The sequence below is a fragment of the Phialemonium atrogriseum genome, assembly GCF_030411735.1.
Source record: "Phialemonium atrogriseum strain 8032-3 unplaced genomic scaffold QBC33scaffold_8, whole genome shotgun sequence".
In the NCBI taxonomy this organism is placed as follows: Eukaryota; Fungi; Ascomycota; class Sordariomycetes; order Cephalothecales; family Cephalothecaceae; genus Phialemonium; species Phialemonium atrogriseum.
Window position 1 is genome coordinate 578,599 of NW_026848145.1, and position 23,652 is coordinate 602,250.

Genomic DNA, 23,652 nt, shown 5'->3' on the forward strand with positions numbered 1-23,652 from the left:
CTTGAGGGCTCCAGGCCAGGGATAGGGCTGGCAGAGCGGTGTCTGAGGCACCCTATATCGTAACAAATACGGCCTGAAAGTGACAGACAAACTGACGGCAACCTGGCCGAGCGGTTCACATCGACGGCCCAGTAGAGTAATAGCAACTCGTCGGATTCCTATCAACTTTAAGAAAGCCGAAGATTGCGGGTGCAAGTCCCGTCTGGGTCGATATGCTCTTTTTCTTTGGTCTTCTTTTTGCCATTATTCCTATCCTTTCCCCAAGATACACACTTTGACCATGTATGCTAGGTGACTTCTGGTTCCAACTAGCCTTTTATTCTTCCTTGGGGATACCCGATACAGCGTGATATGCCTTTGTATGTCTCAAGGTATATGGGACCTGCTGTTGATTTGCACAAAATCATGGATATACTGTGTGGCCTTTTTTTTGGCCTCTTTTTCTTTGCTTTCAGTTTGACCATGAGGGATGACCTCGAAGGAGTTACCCCTGGATGCTAGCAGAATATAACGAGACATCGTCCCCTCCTAAGGGATGCACATATATCAACAGAAAATCGCATCGCGTGAATCTCTTTGTGTATCCAGGTTCCTGTACCACGTTATTCGTACAGCAACCATATGCTAAATATCCAGGGCAACTCTCCCAACATCTATCCAAAAATGCAGACAGGACAGCCCTAGACTTACAACCAACCTCCAACCATGCTTGAGTCAATAACCACATACATGCTCAATGCCCACGAGTCCAATATCATAGCTCCTTCTTCTCATCCTGAACAGGTGCGGATTTCAACTGCTCCGACGAGGCAGGCATCTTAAGCCCGAATAAGACCAGGAGGCTGACGCCCGCAATGCCCAGAGCTCCTATGCCATATGCGACTTCTCGCCCAGCCCACCAGTAAACACTCGTAAAGAGAATAGGACCAAGCCCCCTCCCGAGCTGGCCCCAACTTCTCAGCATCCCAAGCTTGCCACCGCGTTCCCCCTCATTAGCCTCAAAGCTGCTAAGGGCGTTGAGGCCAGTCACGACCGTGGCGGATGTCGTGGCTAGGCAGGCCGCGGCGACATACAGACCAGCCACAGAGGAGAGGCGTCCCAGGAGGATGAAGGCGATCATGCATGCGATGACCCCTATCCGGACGGAGAGCAGGGGAGAAAGACGGCGGGTGACGCCGCCCTGGAGGATGGACGCCACAAGGCCGACAAAGCCGAGTAATCTCCCGTTCTTCGCCGAGGTATACTCGAAGAGGTCCCAGGTCATGAAGGGCAGGGAGAATTCCATGCCAGAGAAGAAGAGCAGGAATGCCAGATGGATAAAGTTGAGCAGAATGTGCGAATTCGTCCGCACTACCTGTTTAGCCTTGGAAGGGGCCGGGTCACCCGTCTTGCGTGCCGCCTTGGTCAGGGAAGGCAGGGTCTCCGGGAGGTAGAGGTATAGATACACCGTCTCGGTCACGATGAGGAAGAGCGAGAACCCCGCGGCAGTCGCAAAGGGGTTCGTGGCGACGGTGGCGATGGAGCTCAGCCAAGCGCCCAGCGCCGGGCCGAAGGTGAAAGCGATGGAGAAGCAGACGCCGATGAGGGCCATGGTCGAGCCGCGGCTCGTTTCGTCCGATATATCGGTGGCGATGGCAGTCGCCAGCTGGACATTGCCTTCGGACAGGCCCCCGACTACGCGCGACGCGAGGAAGGTACGGAAATCGACGGCCATGACCCAGAGGAGCACGGAGAGGATGTTGCCGGCCATGCTGGCAAGAAGCGCGGTTCGGCGCCCATAACGGTCCGACAGGTGGCCGATGAATGGGGACGCGGCTGCTTGGAGAAGACTACGGCAAGGGTCAGACGGCGGGTATACCGGGGCAAGGGGGGTTTCCGTAGCACACATACGAGAAGAGGCTCCCCAACGCTCCGCCGAGCAGAACTATGTCATATCTCGAGTCGATGGGGCGCGCAAACGCAGCCTTGTAGGTATTGAGGTGGCCCAATATATTCGATAGCAGGGATGGCGACTGCTCGCCGGACGCTGTTTCGGGTGCTTCGAGGTTGCGATAGAATTCGAGTAGCCTGGGAAATAGGGGGAGGATGAAGGTAAAGGATATCTAGCGAGCAGGGATTAGTGCCATCCCAAAGGGTCTACAGAGACGGAGCCAGGAAATATGGCGGTACCCAGGACATACCAAATCCAATAGTAGAGAAACGAATATAACTTTCAACACCCTCTTCCTGGTTGTGACGTCCACGGTTGATGCCATGGTTCCGGCGCCTTTGGCCAACCTAACCTGCAACAAATTACAATGCTGACAGTTTCGTAAAACAAAGAGGATGCTGCGCTGGCTAATTTCGAGTCAAGCACAGGTGCCGTGAAGAAGAACGAAAAGAAAAGCGGTTGCAAAAGTAACTGGCAAAGAGCCAGTGTCACATCATCAAGTCAAAGCTTAAGCTGATACTTTGGGACAGCTTTCGTTTGAGGTACTGGGATACCTGCCTGAGGCAACAACCTAGAGATCCGAACCTCGAGAAATCATCGAGTAGACGTTTTTAGAGAGAGTATTGTCACAATTCGACGGACACATACAGATCACAGATCAAGACTATTTAGGATACTTGGGCTGCCCAGACATGGCCCCAGTGAGATCCTTTGGAGGCTCTGCGCCGTCACTAACTGATCGTGTTTATGTTTCGCGTGATTGGTCCACTCCCCTACCCACCGATTCCTCTGCTGTAACAGGGGCAACGCGTGTGATTAGTCAGTCGGATATTCGCATTTCACGACACTTGTCTATGTGTATCTATACGACCCCACTGCCTTGGAAATGCCATGATATGTATGGTGTATGAGCTGCATGCTCTCAGCCCTACGAACGACAGGCCATAGCATTCATGTTCGCAGACGCCCAGCTCTCTGACCTCGCGGACTATCCGCTCGCATGACTGACCACGATGCATCTACCTCCTCACTCATTTGTTCGATAAAGCCAGGAAGAAGCAAACAAGTTCACCTCGTCATCCTACCAACCCCTACGCTGCCAAGTTGCTTCACCCATAACTACCCAGGTGTCACGTTGCCAACGTCAGCTACCCTCTACTATGCAGTAAATCTCACCGACTGGAAGGAAACAGGCTCGGGACAGGCCATGGAACAGGGACTCGGATGGGCGGCCGGATCCTCTGCCAGGAATCTAGCCAGGGTCTGGCCTTCTCATCCATCATCAATCGCCATGACCCCCTGCCGTTAGCCATGGGCATTGACGAGTGACAGAGCCATAGTGACGTCGATTAAAAACACGAAAGGGCCGAGCATCGCCCAAGGGGGGGCGGCTCGCTCACTTTGGATGAGTTGCCGCAGCCGGACTAACCCAATAACACGACGGATAATTGGGATCAATTTATTTCGGCTGAGTTCCTTGTTCATTCTTCAGAAATGGACCTTTCTTTGTGCCTTTTGCTGTTTTTTTTTGCCACCCGGTCGACTCGAGTGCCTGCACAGCCAAGCGGGTGCGGTGGGTGTTTCTTGATCTCCAGGACAACCTGCCGTGGTCTTTGACATCGAAACCAGGTGTTGGGATCACAGCCCGGCGATCATCGCTTGAGTTGACGACTAGTTTTCTTGACTACCGATATTGAATATGACGCACCACCTTCGATGGGAGATCAGGAGAGAGGAGGGACCTGCCAGCTCTCTAGTGAGACTTGGGGACGGTTGCGCTACAATTTGAAAGCACAGGACTCATGCAGGAACATATCGCTCTTGGGTCATTTCTCTCTCGTGGCTGGATGCGGAGCGACCATCGATCTGGGCAACCACCGATCTGGTCCTTACGGTCGACATTGGGGCAGTGCTACAGCGTAGACTACGTCCTTCCACCCGCAATATCGCAGGCGCACCAACCAACCTCCCTACCTATTTCCTCAAAAGTGTTGCGGCAATGCAGCTAACGACGGCTGCCGCATTCGTGGCTCTCCGCAGGTACAAGTCGTATATACCATGGCTCCACAACCAATGGGTTGTGAGCGGCCGAGAATTGGTTGTGATTGCGGCCCTGTTCTTCCCCTTTAGCCGTGAATGGTTGCATGTCCAACCTGCCAGTCAGCATTTTACATTCGTCTATTCTCGGACCCCAGTTCTCGCCACTGACTCACTTGCCCTCTGATTCCAGCAGAGTTCATCTTACCATGGCAGTTCAGCCTGTGGCGTATCCCTGCTGCCCAGTGGCTTGCGAAGCGTCCTGTTGCATGACGCACCCCTGTCACCAGGACGTCCTCAAAAGGCGCGCCTCCCCCTTGACCTCGAAGATCTTTCTCTCGTCTTCTCTTCAGTGTCTCCTGATACCAGTCCACTCGTTCTTCTGACTCTTCCGCAATTCCACACTCCCATCCGCAACTATCCGACCCGGCTTAACTTACGCCTTACCTAACGAACCGTCATCAAGATGAAGCTCTCCGCTGCCGCCCTTCTTGCCATCGTGGCCGCTGTCATGGCCGATGAGGATAACTGGACCTTCTCGCCGCCGTCGCCGGTAAGTGACCACAGAGACGAGTCTCCCACCCCAAGACGGCACACGCTAACTTTCCGTCCCCAGCCTCAGAAGTACACCACTAGCACCGTGTACAGCACGACGACCAAGACTATCATCAGCTGCCACCCCACCGTGACCTCCTGCCCGGCACACAGCACCGTTCTCACCACGGTCACCGTGCCCGTCAGGACCACGGTCTGCCCCGTGACCTCGGAGCTCCCGCCCCCGCCCGCGCAGACCTGGAGTGCGCCCCCTCCCCCGCCATCGTCGGTCAGCATCATCATTGGCTCCCCCTCCGGCTACCCGACTGCTGTCCCATCCACGGGCAGCCTCGTGCCGCCCCCGCCTCCCCCGCCTCCGGCATCCAGCGAGGCCTCCGTCCCCGCCGTCGTTGCCCCCACCCCCGTTGAGTCGTCCGTCGGCACCATCACCATCCCCAGCGGGACCAGCAGCGCCACCTTCGCCGTTGTCACTGCCGGTGCTGCCCAGAACATCCAGCGTGCTGGTGGCGCTCTCGCCGTCGTTGCCCTGGCCGCTGCCCTGATCTAGGGAAGCTGCTTTGGTTTCGGGGAACGGTGCCTGTTCAGGAGGGAGTTGCGCTTAGAAGGGTTGATTGGAGAGGAAATGGAAAGGCCGTGACTCTGCTACCTCATGTCACTTTTTTTTCTGGCTGAGAGCGAGTCACGGCTGTCTCTTTGTCACTTGTGTTGCTGCCGGGTTAAGTTTCCGGTTCGGTCTCCTTGACTTGATAGGAGACCGCCTCGGGACTTGCCTCGCGCTGTTTAATAGTCTGGGATAATATACGTGGATTGCTACTTTGCCTATCTACCTCCTTATTTTGTGATTTCTGTTTCGAGCTGCTCCGACGTTGTGGCAAACTTGAGTGTAAAAGCGACAAACTTTGTGAGTTTTGCTTCGAGCGCACTGGTTCAGGGGTATACGAAGAGCTCCATACTGAGAGGTCCCTGAATTTCTGCTAGAATAAAAGGGGGGAGGGGGGGAACCTGGCCATTTCGCCTTTGATTTTTTTCTTCCACATATTATCCGCCACCCCGCATAATACTCGTTCCCCTTATAACCAAAACCTGGGTCATCTCCCCCAGTTCCAACCGATTGGTACATACAGGCGCGTCGCATGACATTCCATATTGACCGGGGAATCCTTCCTTTCACGCGGTTCCTAAAATATTTGAACACGCCCCAGAAAAGGGGAACTTCCAGAGTAAACGCGGCTCGATTTCTTCCCCACGCCGGGCTCTTGATGGCCGATCATGAGGGTATTTGGACCCTGGAGAGTACCGAGAAATGAAGCACAATTTCATGTCGGGTCTTGGGCCTCGGAGCCTCTCCTTGTGCGACCTCAAATACTCTCCAACAGGGCCAATAGGATTCCTTGCCGCTTTCCCAACCTCTATCATCCTGATGAGGCGCCCGACTGCCGAACAGTGATGTCGGCCAAAAGCCGGGCTTATTGTTGGGGGCCATGCTGGGATCCCAATCTCGTCGCGACTCCGGATTCCCCCCGAGGAAGGACTATAAGCCCCCGTAGAGGACCCCCGCTAATAGAGGCGCGGAACAATGGAAAACAGAGGGAACGTTGTAGGGTAGAAGGCGGCGGCAAGGTAAGGCGAGGGCGGGCTGTTCCTGAAATCGAGATTGTAGCACGAATTGGGCCCCGTATGGAGATTGAGCCCCTAAGACTGAAAGGTCCCTCATATCCGGCTTCTACCCCTGCAGTGCCTTCAGATAGAGAGCAATAGGCTATCCCATTCAAACCAGCCAGAACGTAGGGGAGAACAGTGTAAGCAAGGGCCCGCCGAACCGCGGGGCCTACCACAGTGCCGGTCCTAGCCCGCCTGCTGTTGCTGCCGCTCCGCAGCCAACCTCCTCGCTACATCCTCCAGCCGCGTCGACCCGCCGAGCAGCTCCCGCTCCGCGGCCCGATCGCGGCCCCCCTCACCAAACACAACAAACCTGACGACCTCGCCGTCCTCGTCCACGACTAGCCGCCCGTTCCGCCCGTCCGCCCACTCGACCTTGATCTGCCTCGCCTCGGCGTCCGCGGGGCTGATGTCGACGAGCCCGTGCCTGCCACTGCCACCGCCATCTTCTCTCATCTGCGCCGCCGCCGCATCCTCCTCCCCTTCGCGCCGCCGCCGCCGCCCCAGCCCGGCCGCCTTCCGCAGGTCCGCGACCGCGGCCATGCGGCTGTGGTACCGCACCAGCTCCCTCCGCAGGGCGCGCGCGAACCGCGACAGGTCCTGCTGCCTTGCCGCCGGGCGGGCGTTGTCGTCGTCGTTACCTGTCCGCGGCCGGGGAGGCGGAGGTAGGTACCGCGCGGCCAGGCCCGCGAGCGGGATGCTTGCCGGGATGGTGTGGCGGTGGACGCGGAGGTAGCGGGGGCGGCGGCGGGGGTTCCCCCTGTGGTTGTCGTCGTTTTGCTGCTGCTCCGGGTAGGGCCGGTTCAGGAGCACGTAGTACGGCCGTAAGAAGCGGCCGCGTCGCATCACCTCGAGGCGGATGCCCAGTACGGAGCCGCCGTCGGCGGCGTGCGGGTCTGGGTCGCGGGCTAGGAAGGTGGTGATGGAGGCGCAGGCCCGGTAGAGACATTGCTGGTTGTGGGCTTGCTGGGCTGCCGCCTGGGTGAGGAGTTGTTGGTGGGCGGAGGGCTCGGTGGTGCTCTTGTTGGGGCCCGGAAGGGTGAGTGCGGCGGTGGGACTGGTGAGGAGGAGCTTGTGTGTTGACGGGGCCGATAGGAGAGTTGATGCTTGGATCTTTACTTGGTTTCGCAGCGCATCCACTGACAGGGAATTAGTTGGTTAAATCAACATATTCGTAGTCGGACAATTCCTACCTCGCGCACTAAGAGTTGCGATCTCATCATCTAAAGTCGCCGCCATCTTCGGATCACTGAATACTGAGTTGGTAGGTAGTTGTTGACGGGACTTATTGACGCGACGCGTCCTGAATTTGGAGATGTGCCGTTGGCTGACCCCGCCCACGATTTTCGACATACCCAACCACGCTCGAAAAGTACCTACCTATTTAACGCAACTTTCTCAAAAGTTAAATGACAGGTACCAAAAGCCCTTACGGATTGAATCTGTACTAGGATGACATGAACCGAGCGCTTTAGGATGCTAGTCCGTTTCTGGAACAGTTTTTCAAGTCTACACATCGTCCCTACGCGCACCTTCGCCTCTCCTTGCGCACGCCACGATGTTTTCACGGCCCAGCCCGAATCCGCCAATCTCTAAGATTGAGGACGGCCTCTATCTTGGGGATATTGAAAGCTCACATCGAGTCAGGATCCTCCAGGCCCACAACATCTCTGCTATGGTTTCGGTCACTGCTGGAGGATTGGCCCACTGTCGGCGCCCTTTGAACAGGCAGATAGTCCTCGAGGACCGTCACTTATACATACCTTGCCAGGATAGCAAGACGCACGACATGCTTCCCGACTTAGCTGAAATCTGTGGCTTCATCGACCGTCATCGATATCATAGTCCTTCCGATGGCAGAACTGGTCTCATTACAACCACCGCATCCTCGTCCTTGTTCATGGCGTCCTTGTTCATTGTGAGATGGGTGTCTCGCGGTCTGCCACGGTCACCATCGCCTATCTCATGCGGACTCATCGGTGGAGCTTTGACACTGCTTTAGCTTTCGTCGAGGAGAAGCGGAAGATCAGGCCAAACAGCAACTTCAAGGAGCAGCGAAAGGTAGGAGCAGCTAAAGGTATGGGATGAGGTCGGGTATGAGATTTGGGAGGACACAGAAAAGAGGATCCCTAAGACTCCATACGCAGCCTTCCTGGAGCGGAGGGCCGAGAGACTAAAGGAGCTTGGACTAACCGGGGACGAGCCAGTAGTGCCAGACCTGTAGCCAGATTGCAGCGCGCCCTTCGGCAGAGTCGTTCCCTTCAGGGATCTTGAAGAAGTCAAGGTTGGCCCCGATCTGAGCGTTGGCAGCGTCGGGGACCTTGGCCAGCCACGTTATCATGGGGTCATGATGGGAGCAGAGACAAGGGCATATCAGAGTGGTTGACGTCCTACGTAGAGTTATCCTTATTGGGGGCTCAGAGGCTGACAAGCTGGCCCATTTCTGGTTCCCTGATGGTTTCTAGGGGTTTTGATGAGCTTCAGCCCGTCTTAATTTTTTTGCCCTGCATACATCGTGTTTTATGATCAACATGAATACTTACTTACCAGGACAAATGCATATTGATCGAGAACTCTTTAACACCTCTTGTAAAGATGAGGCACAGCGCGGTGCACTCTTGACGGTAGGTGCCAGTCAGTCCAGGTAGCAGGTGTCTGATTGGCGACAGTCTTGTGGAATCGATGCGCAGTTGAACAGAGGCCCCCACTGCGACACATGAAATTATTGGCACGTGATTAGGCGTTTGGCTAGACTTGTGTCGTGGGGCGCCTCATGACTGCCGATTGGCTGCCCATGCAATAGCGTGCCTGAGTCGGGCTGTGGCTGACAAAGATGGAATTGGGGCAAGAATGTGAAGGATCGATAACGTCGACTTTTCAATATTCCATTCTGTCGGAGGGTATTAGTTTCTTGATCGCTCTTTCTAGTAGCCAATCCTTGGCCTTTTTCTTGTCAGCTTTATGGCCGTGTGAGAAATTTGCCCCATGGCTCCATGAAGCCAGTACACTCTTTGCCACTTCACCTATTGCCAATTGGATATCCAGAGGCCACGGTAGCCAAAACCTCGAGCTAGGGCGCGAAGGAAGACGGCCGTTCCGGCTTGACGATACGGCCCCTTATTACTAAGGTGTCCGAAGAGGACAACAAGTTTTCTCTCTAGCGGCATCCCGTATTCTATGGATCCAAGTGTTGTTTGAAGAGACTTGTCTTGCCATCTTACTCTCCAACATTACATCTCTTTCCGTCCACCATCCGTATTTGCGGTCCCACAAAGTCCAACGACATAGGTGAACTTAATCTACCAGTCTGTGCAAGTTGAACACTAGCTTACCGGCGGGAAAGTCAGATATTGTCCCCGCGCTCAACGTGTAGACTGAGGTGTTTGCCAGACCAGCCCTCTCTATTGAGATTATCCCCAACACATATATGCCTATGGGTCCTCGAGCTCGGCGCGGAAATAATCCCAAGCAGAACGGGTTGTCCATCGTAACGTCGAGACAGGACGAGACGGACGGCTCCGCGGACGGCTCCGCCAACGGCAAAATGAATAACATGGGGCTGAGGCGGAAGAATACTCCGCAGGATTCCTCCGATACTGTCACAGCGAACCTCATGTCGCGCGAGTCCTTCTCTCTTGACGACCATGTCCCGAAGACGCCGATTTTAAATAACCACGGCTTCTTGGATCTGCCCAGGCATGACCAAAGGAACTTCGGCATCCTCGTCCTGCTCTACTTCCTTCAAGGTGTCCCGTTGGGCCTCGCGACAGGCTCGGTGCCGTTTCTCCTCAAGAACCACATGTCATACAGCGAGATCGGCGTCTTCAGCCTGGCCTCTTACCCATACTCCCTGAAGCTCTTTTGGAGTCCGATCGTCGACGCAGTGTGGAACCCCAAAGTCGGCCGAAGAAAGAGTTGGATCCTGCCTATCCAGTTTCTCTCGGGCTTCGGTATGCTATGGCTGGGATCGACGGTAGACGAAATGATGTCCTCGACGGGCAAGGCTGGCGGGCAGACGGTTTGGGGCTTCACCGGCTGGTGGTTCTTCCTAGTACTCATGTGCGCGACGCAAGATATTGCCGTGGATGGCTGGGCACTGACGCTCCTGACCCCGGGGAATATTTCTTACGCATCTACGGCGCAAACGGTCGGCCTCACCGCGGGCCATTTCCTTTCATACACCGTCTTCCTCGCCTTCTACTCCAAGGACTTCGCAAACAAATGGTTCCGAGCCATACCCCTGGACCATGGTTTGGTGAGCTTGGGCGGGTTCCTGACCTTCTGGGGCTGGGCGTACATCGCCGTGACCGTTGCATTGGCGCTGTTCAAGAAAGAGGAACGGAGCAAGAATGAGGATGGTATCTGGGATGTCTACAAGATCATGTGGGGCGTGTTGAAGTTGAAGAATATCCAGACCATCATCGTCGTTCATCTCATCGCGAAGATTGGCTTCCAGGCGAACGATGCTGTCACGAACTTGAAGTTGCTTGACAAGGGATTTGGCACCGACAACATGGCTCTCGCCGTCTTGATCGATTTCCCCTTTGAAATAGGGCTGGGTTATTACGCCGGGAAATGGTCGCAGGAGTTCACGCCAATGAAGCTCTGGTGCTGGGCGTTTATGGGTCGTCTCGTTGCTGCCATTCTCGCGCAGCTGACCGTCGTCATTTTCCCTGCCCAAGGGGTGACGTCCTGGTACCTTTTGGTTGTCATCGGGGAACACGTCTTCTCGACATTTACGAACACAGTCATGTTCGTCGCCGTGTCGGCCTTCCACGCCAGGATCTCGGACCCTGTCATTGGTGGTACCTACATGACTCTTCTTGCGACGTAAGTTCTCACCCCAACCCCTGCCCCTTCTTTCCCAGTCATGCAGTCCTAACATATTATCCAGGGTCTGCAACCTGGGCGGTACATTCCCACGCTTCTTCGTCCTGCGCCTAGTCGACGCCTTCACCACGGCAACCTGCAACCCGGGCAAAACTGACCCCGCGGGGCTCTCGGGCCCTCTCGTGACGGCGCCTTTCTCTTGCGCCGTTCAGTCGGAAAAGGCGCGGTGTCTCGCCGGTGGCGGCACATGCGATATAGTCCGCGATGGATACTACATCGTCAACATACTCTGCGTGATATTCGGGGTGGTGACATTTGTAACATATATCCAGCCGAAGGTACGGCACTTGCAGAGCTTACCCCTGAGGGCGTGGAGGCTCTCACCTGTATCACGGGGGAGCCAATGACGACATTTAAACAATGTCGTGTATTCTGCAGATGTATATAATCGAATTAGTAAAATGTATTTCAATCTCTTGCCTCATCTATATCTTGTGCTTGTCCGTGCCATGGCTTTCATTGCTACCAAGCCAGGTAGGCACCTTTTTGGTGTATTGAGCTACTACATTCGACAAAAATCCCAAACTCGATGCACGTGATACCCTTTCCCAGCAACTGTGACGATATCACACCGTTTCCAACCATGCCTCCCCCACGTTTCCAGCAAGAGTACAAGGCAGCCATGAAACCCCTGCCATCTCCACACCCGGGCTTCACGAGAAAGAAGGCTAAAATCCTAGAGCAGCTCTCCGTGCCCGCGTCCGAGTACACGGATTCCTCGCCAAAGGGGTCCGTTGATGAGGGCATACGAGAGCTCATCGACGGGATAAACAGCCACGATGGGCTTGTGACGACGAGCAGCTGCGCGGGCCGCGTTAGCGTCTTCGTCGAGGGCCGGAAGGGGGTTGTCGCCGCCCCGGAAGAGGCAGATCAACCCTCATCTGTGAAGGCGGCGCGGCTGCGGCCGGACAAACCCGCGAGCACGGCCGGGGGGAAGGGAGGTGGTGGGTCTTGGCTGTTCGTGTCGCACGACCCGGTCGATCTTGGGGGATGTGATGACCCTGGTGGCCGGGATGTGGCCGGTTTGTTTGGGCTTGAGATCCCGGCGGATCAAGCACGGGGGCTTGAGGATGCGGGCCAGGCGCCTTTGAGGCTGATACACTTCAAATTCGAGCCCATGGTAAGACCTGTTCTCGTACTCTGTTGGCTTCGAATTTCTGGCCTGGGCGACCTCCCAGCGGCGAATACACCGTCCCCCACTCCCTAATTTGTATTCATCTCCACGTCGAGCCAGCGCTCATATACCTTGGCTTTAGATTCTACATATCCTGACCGCCTCGCCAAGCCATGCCCAGCTGGTGCTGAAGTGTGGCCTGCAGGCCGGCTATCGAGAGAGCGGAGCCATCAACCTGCTCGAGGGGAAACTGGATGCCGAAAATGCGAATCCCATGGTCGCCATAAGATCCATGGGGCTGTCGCTCGAGTCCTTGATAGGGGTCGAAAGCGATGGCCGCAGGCGCTGTATTGTTTCACTAGAGTATCTCAAGATGCTCGTCCAGATAGCCAACGAGAGGTTTGGGGAGAATGAGAAGAGAATAGAGAGGTTTTGGACAGCGCTACAAGCTGCCCTGGATGGGCAGAAGGCGGAGTCTCGGGAAGAACCCAGATTAGAACGGGATGTAAGGAGGGAAACCAAAAAGGCCGAGGGTCTGAGGAGGCAGGAGGAACTCGGAAAAGAACGCCAGCGGCCACCGGACGAGGCAGAAATCCTACTAGAACCAAACTTCTTCTAACCACATCTGCTCCCTTAGGTCTCATATCGGTTCCAATTCCCTCTTTGTGCACGTACGTCTCTATATCGTTCTATCGTAGCCTCACACACAGACGGACTCCCTCGTATAGTACACCCCCGCGCGTATCAGCGCACCCCGTTCTCTTTCCAGGCCACAGGCCAACCACCCGAGCCAGCCAGACAGGGCAGACAGACGATTCGCGGACCCCCAGGCCCCTCCTAGCTCACAACCTTCTCAACCCACCCCCGCTCCAACCTCCTAACCTCCTCCCTAAAGGCTTCCACCTCCCGCCAGCAGTCCAGCGGCCGCCGGTCGTGCTCGCGTAGACACCGCACGACCTCACCGCGCGCCGCCTCCACCGAGTCGGGGATCCCCCTCACCTTCTTCCGGCCCTCCAGTCGCGCCCGCAGCGCCTCCACCTCCTTGGACACCGTGTACCTGCTCGGCGACTTCTCGGGGTCGGGTGCCGAGCCGTCCGTCGTCGCCGAGAGCTGCTCCTGCGTCTCCTTCAGGGCGGCGGCTTCCTTGGCCTGTAGGCGCCGCAGCTCCTCGGCTACGCGGGCCTGGATCTGGAGCTCGACTGTTTGGGCGCGGGATACGTCGGTCTGGTAATGGGAAGGGTGGGACGGTTAGCTGGGTGTGCTCTCGCGGGGTTCAATGGGGTTTGTTTCGTTGGGTGGTGGGCCGTACCTCATTGCTCGATTGGAGGGACTCGACTATGTCCTGCGACACGCTTGTTGGTGACGACCTGGGCAGTGAGGGTTAGTCGGGGCCCAAGAAGAGCTGGCAGGGCTCGATTAGAGGGTTTGGATTCACGTACCCTTTCCATACGTGTGGAGGGGATGCGGACGATGGTTTGGACGAGCTGGAGCCCATTGTGAAGCTCGTCAATGGCTGGTTACAGTCGCCGTTGTGAGTTGAGGTCTCGATTTCCAAAGGCCTTCGCTATGACGGTCTCGGTCAATCTGGAAAATTCCGGCACGATATCCGGCCCGGCAACGGCAAAGCCCGCGAGGCACCGTGTATCCTGGACAGTGTGAAGTTCGTAATATCACCGTGGTCCCGTTGAACAACACAACGGATCACACGCGACGCAATGTCCACCTATCCGGAGCTGCAAACTTCATTGACACTCGATACACCAGGATCCCCCCAAGATCTCTTGTCTTCAGCCCTATAAACCGAGGTTGATCTGGCTATCCTTGTCTCTCTGTTGTACATGTCATCCAAGTTGTTCACCGCTACTAACTGCCAACTACAAGCGTGGGTGCTATCTATCAGTGGCCATCATATTCTCCACCGATAGAAGACAATATGACCTCGATAATCCGTACAATTCTAGGAATGGGCTCCGGGATCTAAAACGGACTTGGTCCACCCCCCTCTGAGCTCGAGAACTACCTAAGCTAGGTACACAATCTCGTGGATGCTGCTGCTGGCTTTGAGAATAAAGTTGCCAAGGAGGGACACTAGGAAGAAAGGGTGACCCAACCTCCTTCCCTGATGTGACGTCGAGTCCCAGTCTCGCTCCCTCCCCAGAGGGGCATCACCGGGGTTCAAGACAGAGCCAGATACGGATATTGTGTCGACAACTCCCCACGTGGCACATCGTCAGTTCTGGGAAGAAGCATGGATGGTTATCTTCACAGCTTGGGCACCCCTTTCTAAACCAGGCACCGGTCCACATAGAGCTCGTTGTTCAGACATTCTCACACCTTTGCCTCACTAAGATATCAGTCATCCGGAAGACATCCGGTTTCCCTAAGATGATACCCAAGAGTTGGAAACAGGGATGGGAGATCCGGATGCTGCCGAGACAGGGGGTAGAGTCAGACCAGAAGCTTGAAAACTTTAGAGGGAGGTCGGGGCCTATACCCGACGAACGCTGTTCGAATGATACTTAAAGAGGTGACGGGTTCCTCCGAGTAAAAGGGCCCAGGCTCGCCAGGCCAATGGTCTGAGTCGTGCCCCTTGAAAAGGTACGGTACCTGAGGTGGAGGCGCAGGATATTGGGCCAATCAAATTGCGTATTTATCCCCATGTCCCCCAGTTTTGAAATCCGCTGCAACGCCATTCCAGATCTCTTGGCCTATAGATTTCATCGAACACCAATTTTCTTCTTCCTGCGCCCTTTGCTGCCCCTGACTCAATCCCTTGGGCTGAGTCGGCCGATGGGTGATAGGGCCACTAGGTCTGGTGGAGGCCGCCTCCGTGGTCCATGATAGGGCCAGAACAGCAAGCGGGAATCCAACATACCTGTGAGCTAGCTACGACTGGTAACAGAGCCCAGGGCAGAATAGATGCAACGGTGAGAATGGAAGGGGGAGGCAGGATAGCTCAACGCCACCACTCTTCCTGGTGAGACAGAGCTACCGGCATTTTTTTTAAGTACAGGTCTTCCTCCTTTCTCCTGTTAATGTTGCATCACTTACACCTTGTGAGTAAGTAAGTGTATGTGACTGGCAACACTGGCGAGAGTCAACAACACAACGATACGTCACTTTACCCTCACTCTGTCTCCCACCCTACCCTCATTAGGAAGCATCTGGTTCGCAGTCGAATCAACCATCATTCTTTATTATTATCGTATCCCTTTTTAATGTTATTTCCCCCATATAACGACAGTATCCAGCTGCTGGGCACGCTTGCACGATCACGATAACCCGAATTTCAATTCCGCTATTGATAAACACCAGTTCGGCTTATACAAGTGAGGACTCAATTCTCACCACGCGGCGTTCACATCCTCCGAGCAATTCTTGCCTGTGACTGGCCCCACCCTCGTCATCAGCTCCAATATCTCGCCGTCCTGGAACTAAACTCATTATTCTTTCCCTTGTGTCTGGGGTATCTCCTTGTTCGGGCTCAACTGCCGCTTGACAAGGACTGTCTTGGTCGAGGAAGAACACCACCCACCACCTCCTTTGTCTAAGCCGCCCTCGCCACTCTACAAAGCTTGGTTCGTCCGAGACAAGTGTTGCCCAAAGACTTTCTGGAGCAAGCATTGTGTCCTGGTTTACTTGGTGTTGCTGCCTTTGTCCGTCCATTACAATGTTATTGTTGCCCAGCCCAGTTGGTCCTCAATAATAACATCGACAATTGTCCTCGAACGATTCTACAGACAGCGAAGCTGTCTGGCCGGAAGGATTCCACTATAGAACCCTTTGCAGCCCCGGCCCAGACTCAGTCACTGGCTAGGCCTCCAAGACCATTCCAAGGACACACCCACGCGCCCACACACCCATACACCCACCTAACCCGACCCCTTCTCTCGTTCTTGACCTTGTTCTCGGCCTCGATGGACTTCCAGCGGCGCAGGCTCGCCGTTGCGCTTCAGCCACTCTTGTCGACGCCCGCCATACCTCCCAGAGATGCTCACCTGGACTTGACAGCAACATTAACAGAGACTCCGGCCCTGCCGGGCTCCACCATCGCACCGTATGACACCGGGCTGAACGGGGTCAACCAATCAGGCAACTACCTCGTCAGGGATCTCCTATGGTGGACCTTGGGCATCGCTGGCCTGTGTGTACTCATCATCAGGATAACGGAGCTGGTGTGGGCAAAATTTCGCCAGGTCACGGCAATGCACGTACCAGGGGATAAACAAGGCTTTTGGAAAATCAAGCAGTGGGATTGGATGCCCGGCATAAAGAGAAGGCTGATCTACGCGCCCCTGTGGAGGAAGCGCCATAACCGAGAATTCCGCCTCTCATCGGCCGTCAACATGGGCACCCTACCGTCTCGGTTTCACAGTCTGCTGCTCGGACTCTACCTGGCCAGCAACCTGGCCTACATGTTTCTGTTGAATTGGCAGAATCAGAACAAGTATGCATTCTGTGCCGAGCTTCGAGGCCGGTCAGGGATGCTGGCATTGGTGAATATGGTCCCTCTGATCATCCTCGCCGGCCGGAACAACCCCTTGATCTCGATCTTGCAGATCAGCTTCGACACATACAATCTCCTTCACCGATGGATGGGTCGCGTCGTGGTTATCGAAGCCCTGATTCACACTATCGCGTGGGCCATCGTTCAAGTTGCGGACGGCGGATGGGAGAGTGTACACGCCAAGATGTTGCACAATCGATTTATTGCCTCCGGCTCGGTCGGTACCCTAGCCATGATATTCCTTTTGATCCTGTCCGTGTCGCCCCTCAGGCACGCCTTCTACGAGACGTTTCTCTCCACCCACATAATCCTGGCATTTATCACCTTCGTCTGCACCTTGGTCCACTGCGTGTCGGCATCGATCCCCGGGGGGCTCCCTCAGCTTCCCTGGATTATCGCCATCATGCTCCTCTGGTTCGCCGAGCGACTGGCCCGCATGGTCCGCCTGGCGTACTGCAACTGGTCAGAAAGGGGATATACCGAGGCGGTTGTTGAGCCCATGCCCGGTGAGACGTGCCGGGTGACACTTTGTCTGCCACAATACATCAACATCAAGCCAGGTACTCACGCATACCTCCGCTTCGCAGGAGTCAATGCTTGGGAGAACCACCCATTCTCCATCGCGTGGGTGGAGCACGCCGGTCATCCTGCGCTCCCCACTAACGAGAAGGACCTCGCCACGCTGGAAAGACCCACGACGACCAGCGTCTCCTTCGTCATCGGGGCCCAGACCGGCTTCACCCGCAAACTCTACGACACCGCCATCATGGCCCAATCGCCGGCCGTGAGGCTACGTGCAGCATTCGAAGGCCCCTATGCAGGCCACCACTGCCTGGACAGTTACGGGCACGTCGTACTCTTCGCCGGTGCGACCGGTATCACGCACCAAATCAGCTATCTGAAGCACCTGATCGACGGCTACAACACGGGTGTCGTCGCGACACGTCGCATAACCCTCGTCTGGATCATCCGCGACTATGAGGCGCTCGAGTGGGTGCGGCCGTGGATGGATACGATCCTGCGCCTCCCCAACAGGAAAGAGATATTGCAGATCAAGCTCTTCATCACGCGGCCGAAGAACTCGCGCGAGATTGGCAGCGCGTCGAACACGGTCCGGATATTTCCCGGGCGGCCGAACATCCCGATGCTGCTGAGGAGGGAGGTTCATGAGCAGGTGGGCGCCATGTGCGTGTCTGTCTGCGGGCCCGGCGGTTTGGCCGACGACGTGAGATCTGCTGCGAGGATGGTCCAGGACGAGCGCCAGGTGGTGGATTTCATCGAGGAAAGCTTTACCTGGTAAATACCCCGGCAATGGCTCGTGGACTTGATATCGGAAACGGCCGCTGGGCTGGACACTGCCATCACCTCATACCTAAACATGAAAGCGAAGCCGGTGTTTGCTTTTTGCTTTTTTATCTTCTCTCTTATGGCATTGGGCGTACTTATCAATTCTTTGTGGCTTCTACGACTGCATTGAACATCGCGGATAGATGGAGCATTGGGAAGGGGGATGGAAGATGGAAACTGCTAGAGTTCCCGGCGTATAGGACGAAGCCTCAACCAGGCGGAACGAGATGCTTTTCATGGGCAGATTCAAGTAAATATCTTAGCGAAACTCCTTGTGGCGCCCTCTCATAATCGAGAGGGGGACAGCCCTCCTTTCGTACATAGTCGACGTCAATGACATCGAGTACGAAACAATTTCGCCAGGCAGTCCAACCTGCGGCTGTCCCTCTCCTTAGATCCCCCATCGTGTCCTTATCAACCTCCATCCCCCCCATTTGAGCATCCGTATACCACGGGAATCCGCGTGGCGGCGTGCAAAAAGACTGAACTAATGTGGATCTCTGTCATATTCTGGTCAATTCTCGTATCTACGTAATTGCGCTTGCTTGCTGTACGAATTTCGCTCTTCTCGGAGGTGTCGGTTGCTAGTTGCCTGCCTAGAGGGAGTAAACCTAGAGGACGTCATCAAAAAAGGAGTTTGAATCTGGGGTACCCCTAATGGGACCTGTTGGTTGGAGAGCTTCCTTTGATGGCGCTCCGTTTCCGGGTGATGATTGGCAGGCATGCCATGAACTCCTGATTAGTCATTGTCGGGCACCCACGTACGGCCAATGAGCTGCTGAGAAGGCCACTGATTTCCCCCCAAATTGGCGTTGCACAGTGCAATTTTTCCACCAGGCCGATCAAAGGTGAGTTTCCCGCTCGTGAGCCAGCCTGACTGACTGAGACTTCCAACTCCTGAACTCTACCTGTGACTGGAGCCTTCCACCCTTCCAACCTTGCCTCTTGGACGTCGACTATTCCAGAAATCTCTTAAGCAGCCTCAGAACACACGGTCGCAGTCGCCTGTACCCGCTCCTCTTCTCCACGTTCATTTCCAGGCCCGTTTAGCGAGAGTGCCCCTCTCTAATTTAGTCCCGACCCAGTCGTGCAAGCAGCAGGCACCACCAGGGCCGCATATCGACCTGCCGGGGCTCGTGATTGTCAACAAAAAAATTGAAAAAAATAGAGACCCGCACGTCAACCTCAGCTTGACATTTTGCTCACCACCAAAACCCTTGGTCACTCTGGAAATACGTTTCGCCTCGCACAAAAGAAGCGTAACCAAAACAAGCCCTTGTCACTCACTGAGAAGTGGCTGCTGCGACTGAGCCTCCCCGCTTGTTCCCAGCCAGGCAGAGACTAGTCTTCCACGTGCAACGAACCTACCTTGAAACCTTCAAACCTTCCAACACAACGAGCTGCCTCCCGCGCTGTTGCCCATCGATCTGAACAACCACACCACACAACCACTCGTCCAGATCTCGTTCTCTTCATAAACCACCCGTTATGGAGGGCGCTTCTTCAGCACCGGACATTAACACTGTCCTCACTAATTCGCTGTCTCCCGGTTAGTCCCCTCGCATTGCACGTGCGGAATCGCGTCGAACTCCGCCACTGCCGTGACTAGGTTGCTGACCGACTTCTCTCCCCCCCTTCACAGATGCGACTCATCGCCATGCCGCCGAACAGCAACTCACCCAAGCTGCGGAGACGAACTTCGTAAGTGGGCCCCCGAATTGGCACCAATATTCTTCAGCGCTAATCCAGACCCTCGATCACAGTCATTATACCTCGCGACCCTCGTCCAAGAACTGGCAAATGAGAGTGCCCAGGGTCAGATTCGCTTGGCTGCCGGCCTCGCCTTGAAGAACGCCTTCACCGCCCGCGAATTCTCCCGGCAAGCCCAGTTGCACGCGAAATGGCTTCAGCAGACCGACCAAGATACCAAGACGCGCGTCAAACAGCTCGCCCTGCAGACCCTCTCTTCCGCCAACAGCCAGGCCGGTCAGGCGGCGGCGCAGGTCGTGGCCGCCATCGCCTCCATAGAGCTTCCTCGGGACCAATGGCCGGACCTGATGCACGCCTTGGTCCGGAATGTCAGCGAGGGGGATGAGCACCAGAAGCAGTCGTCGCTGACCGCCATCGGCTTCATCTGCGAAGGCCAGGACCCGGAGCTCCGTACTGCCTTGATCACACACTCCAACGCCATCCTGACGGCCGTCGTGCAGGGCGCACGGAAGGAGGAGCCTAACGGCGAGGTCCGTTTGGCGGCCATCACCGCCCTCGGCGACTCGCTCGAGTTCGTTGGGAACAACTTCAAGCACGAGGGAGAGAGGAACTACATCATGCAGGTCGTCTGCGAGGCTACCCAGGCCGAAGACTCGCGCATCCAACAGGGCGCTTTCGGCTGCCTCAACCGCATTATGGGCTTGTACTACGAGAACATGCGCTTCTACATGGAGAAGGCGCTATTCGGCCTCACGATTCTCGGCATGAAGAGCACCGATGAGGATGTCGCGAAGCTCGCAGTAGAGTTCTGGAGCACCGTCTGCGAGGAGGAGATCGCCATCGAAGATGACAATGCCCAGGTGGAGAGCTCCGAGCAGATGCGGCCATTCTACAATTTCGCTCGTGTTGCCGCAAATGAGGTGGTACCAGTCCTCCTCAGCCTTCTTACGAAGCAGGATGAGGATGCCACCGACGATGAGTATAACATCTCTCGTGCCGCATACCAGTGCCTGCAACTGTATGCCCAGGCTGTCGGCTCAGCCGTTATCCCGCCCGTCATTCAGTTTGTCGAGGCGAACCTGCGATCCGACGACTGGCATAACCGCGACGCTGCCGTCTCGGCATTTGGTGCCATTATGGACGGTCCCGAAGAGAAGGTCCTGGAGCCGATCGTCAAGTCCGGCATGCAGCCACTGATCAGCATGATGGATGACCCCTCGATCCACGTCAGGGACTCGACCGCCTATGCTCTTGGCCGCATAACCGAGGCCTGTTCCGATGCCGTCGACCCCGGTCAACACCTCGAGCCCCTGCTAAGATCCCTGTTTGCTGGTCTCTTGAACAGCCCCAAGATGGGCGCTTCCTGCTGCTGGGCCTTGATGAACCTTGCTGAGCGCTTTGCTGGCGAACCCGGCGTCCAGCAGAACCCCATCACTCCTCACTTCAACGAGGCCGTGAGCAATCTTCTTACCGTGACCGCCCGTCCCGAGTGTGACACCGCCATCCGAACGGCTGCCTACGAGGTTCTCAACGTCTTTGTCCAGAGCTCGGCGAATGAGAGCCTTGCCTCGATCGCCTCGCTCTCGGACGTCATCATCAAGCGACTCGAGGAGACCATCCCCATGCAGACTCAGGTCGTCAGCGTTGAGGACAAGATCACCCTCGAAGACATCCAGACCAGCCTCTGTGCTGTCCTTCAAGCAATCATCCAGCGACTGGACAAGGAGATTACACCCCAAGGCGACGTGATCATGCAGGTTCTGCTCCAGGTCCTTGCCACCGTGGCTGGAAAGTCTACTGTGCCGGAAGCCGTCTTTGCAACTATCAGCAGCCTCTCGAATGCCATGGAGGAGGAGTTCATCAAGTACATGGACGCCTTCAGCCCCTTCCTTTACAATGCCCTCGGCAATCAGGAGGAGCCCAGTTTGTGCTCGATGGCTATTGGCCTCGTCAGCGATATCACCCGGTCCATGGGAGAGCGCAGCCAGCCTTACTGCGACAACTTCATGAACTATCTTCTCAACAATCTCAGGGTTCGTCCATCATCTTCTTCTGCTTTTGATCTTCTCCTGCCACCCACCCCATAATCACACCATAGTATCTGCTTGTCCTCTAACACCGCATCTAGAGTACCACGCTTTCCAACCAGTTTAAGCCGGCTATCCTTCAATGTTTTGGAGATATTGCTGGTGCCATCGGTGGTCATTTTGAGACGTATCTTTCTGTTGTTGCCCAGGTGCTCCAACAAGCTGCCACTGTCTCCGCGACACCCGAAGGCTCGTACGAGATGTTCGACTATGTCGTCTCCCTGCGAGAAGGCATTATGGATGCCTGGGGTGGCATTATTGGTGCTATGAAGACCAGCTCCAAGAGTAAGTTTGCCGCAATGTTTTGACTTGTCTCGTCTTTCTAACTGACTGTTTTCCGCGCAGCCCAAGTCCTCCAGCCGTACGTGCAGTCGATCTTCGAGTTGCTTAGCAGCATTTCTGGCGATGCGAACCGTAGCGAGGCCTTGATGAGGGCTTCGATGGGTGTCATTGGGTAAGGGATCCCCGCCTCTTGTTGGTCAGTTCACCACTAACCCCTGTTTAGTGACCTTGCCGATGCATATCCAAACGGAGAATTGGTCGAGGCCTTCCGCCAAGATTGGCTTACTGCCCTGATCAAGGAGACGCGGGTCAACCGTGATTTCCAACCCCGGACTATTGAGACCGCCCGATGGGCTCGCGAGCAAGTCAAGCGCCAGATTGGGGGTACAGCGAACGTGATGCAGCAGAGTTGAGCGCGGCATCTGCTCCCGCCCATATACTCGGCCTCCTAGGCGAACCCGCACCCCTTCCGACCGACTACCTGCGTTGAATTTCAGCTTCTGAACACGCAGTTGCACGGGAAGGAGGATCGGACCCTGGTCTCAACCAATCCAGCACTGCCTGCCCCCTTAGCCCTAGACGCAACACGACACGACACAAGTACACTACGGCTGGTATCGCGGAGATGCCTAGGTCAGGTGTATATAAACCCCTATCGCATTATTTTATCGGACACCACCCAGCACCATACCCCTTGACACTGCATCACATTACCTTGCACCTTCCCCCCTACCCCTAACGCCGCTACCACCAGTTTGCAATTTTCCAAATACTCTTTCACGGGCCCACGATAGAAAGAGATAAATCATGTATAGCTGCATGCCTCGTCCACGAAGCATGTAGCCACCCAAAATCATGTAGATTCCGGGGATGGAAGGCCGGGACGTAACGAAAGCACACGGCGGCCGAGTTGGAAACGTAGTCCTGTTCAAGTGAACCGGATTATAGGAGTTTCGGATACGTTCCCGGCGGACAGAGAGGGAACCTGTAATTTTTTTGGTCCTGGAGTTCTCGAAGACAAAGAGGGTTAAACGGTAGACGGGCACTCACTGCCAAAGCCTCCTTTTTGAGCTGATGGAACCAGACGGAAAGCACATTTGTTTGGCAGAAAAGCCTAGAGAACTCGTCCGCCATTTCCGACTGAGAGAATGCGGGCAAGAACCCTTGGCATTCCATGTCTCACAAGCTTCGCCCCCCCCGACCCGGCCGAGTGGCCGTGGTCGATGGAAAGGCCAGATGTTACGTAGATAGTCGAAATACATCCGCGTATCTCCCCCCCCTAAAAAGGAAACAACCACCAAAACGCTTCTGGCCAAACAACGGCTTCTAGTTTTTGTGGTCTGATGGGTGTCACTTGTTGATATGCTGCTCGCTTCGCAATCATTCTGCAACTGGTGAAGTTGTATATGATGGGGTTTCCTCCCGAACTGCCATAAACAACTTGTTCTAGCTTAGCACCCAGAGCTCATTCTGCCCGTCCTTCTATAAATCATCCATCTAGAACCTACTACTACTCCCACCAATAGGCGACATG

The 23,652-nt window shown here is 55.5% G+C and overlaps 8 protein-coding genes across 8 annotated transcripts; 5 read left to right on the forward strand and 3 right to left on the reverse strand.

Moving 5' to 3' along the window:
• Window positions 1-404: 404 nt before the first annotated feature.
• QBC33DRAFT_533956 (putative major facilitator superfamily transporter protein) lies at window positions 405-2,638 on the reverse strand. Its single transcript, XM_060427501.1, has 3 exons — window positions 2,181-2,638; window positions 1,891-2,102; window positions 405-1,829 (listed from the first exon to the last, which is right to left on the reverse strand). The coding sequence occupies exons 1-3, from the start codon at window positions 2,253-2,255 to the stop codon at window positions 755-757; spliced, it is 1,362 nt and encodes a 453-aa protein (XP_060285073.1). The 5' UTR covers window positions 2,256-2,638; the 3' UTR covers window positions 405-754.
• Window positions 2,639-4,294: 1,656 nt separating this feature from the next.
• On the forward strand, window positions 4,295-5,345 carry QBC33DRAFT_363397 (uncharacterized protein). The gene is made up of 2 exons (XM_060423939.1): window positions 4,295-4,520; window positions 4,584-5,345. The coding sequence occupies exons 1-2, from the start codon at window positions 4,434-4,436 to the stop codon at window positions 5,067-5,069; spliced, it is 573 nt and encodes a 190-aa protein (XP_060285074.1). The 5' UTR covers window positions 4,295-4,433; the 3' UTR covers window positions 5,070-5,345.
• Window positions 5,346-6,324: 979 nt separating this feature from the next.
• QBC33DRAFT_606341 (Cenp-O kinetochore centromere component-domain-containing protein) lies at window positions 6,325-7,849 on the reverse strand (the record flags this gene model as incomplete). The annotated part of the gene is made up of 4 exons (XM_060432304.1): window positions 6,325-7,320; window positions 7,375-7,430; window positions 7,537-7,561; window positions 7,819-7,849. The coding sequence occupies 4 exons, from the start codon at window positions 7,847-7,849 to the stop codon at window positions 6,368-6,370; spliced, it is 1,065 nt and encodes a 354-aa protein (XP_060285075.1). The 3' UTR covers window positions 6,325-6,367.
• Window positions 7,850-9,614: 1,765 nt separating this feature from the next.
• On the forward strand, window positions 9,615-11,418 carry QBC33DRAFT_448645 (acetyl-coenzyme A transporter 1; the record flags this gene model as incomplete). The annotated part of the gene is made up of 2 exons (XM_060424480.1): window positions 9,615-11,011; window positions 11,076-11,418. The coding sequence occupies 2 exons, from the start codon at window positions 9,615-9,617 to the stop codon at window positions 11,416-11,418; spliced, it is 1,740 nt and encodes a 579-aa protein (XP_060285076.1).
• Window positions 11,419-11,484: 66 nt separating this feature from the next.
• Window positions 11,485-12,828, forward strand: QBC33DRAFT_533969 (DUF207 domain-containing protein). Its single transcript, XM_060427502.1, has 2 exons — window positions 11,485-12,191; window positions 12,328-12,828. Exons 1-2 carry the CDS (start codon window positions 11,601-11,603, stop codon window positions 12,802-12,804), a joined length of 1,068 nt encoding a protein of 355 aa, XP_060285077.1. The 5' UTR covers window positions 11,485-11,600; the 3' UTR covers window positions 12,805-12,828.
• A 194-nt stretch (window positions 12,829-13,022) lies between these two features.
• Window positions 13,023-13,756, reverse strand: QBC33DRAFT_568524 (putative DUF1690 domain-protein; the record flags this gene model as incomplete). Its single annotated transcript, XM_060430514.1, has 3 exons — window positions 13,625-13,756; window positions 13,495-13,552; window positions 13,023-13,409 (listed from the first exon to the last, which is right to left on the reverse strand). Exons 1-3 carry the CDS (start codon window positions 13,678-13,680, stop codon window positions 13,023-13,025), a joined length of 501 nt encoding a protein of 166 aa, XP_060285078.1. The 5' UTR covers window positions 13,681-13,756.
• A 2,221-nt stretch (window positions 13,757-15,977) lies between these two features.
• Window positions 15,978-18,273, forward strand: QBC33DRAFT_363580 (putative ferric reductase). The gene has a single exon (XM_060423940.1). It carries the CDS (start codon window positions 16,103-16,105, stop codon window positions 17,990-17,992), a length of 1,890 nt encoding a protein of 629 aa, XP_060285079.1. The 5' UTR covers window positions 15,978-16,102; the 3' UTR covers window positions 17,993-18,273.
• A 1,254-nt stretch (window positions 18,274-19,527) lies between these two features.
• On the forward strand, window positions 19,528-22,531 carry QBC33DRAFT_448401 (putative importin subunit beta-1 protein; the record flags this gene model as incomplete). The annotated part of the gene is made up of 6 exons (XM_060424466.1): window positions 19,528-19,588; window positions 19,682-19,740; window positions 19,803-21,782; window positions 21,878-22,121; window positions 22,182-22,290; window positions 22,342-22,531. The coding sequence occupies 6 exons, from the start codon at window positions 19,528-19,530 to the stop codon at window positions 22,529-22,531; spliced, it is 2,643 nt and encodes an 880-aa protein (XP_060285080.1).
• Between the last annotated feature and the right edge of the window lie 1,121 nt (window positions 22,532-23,652).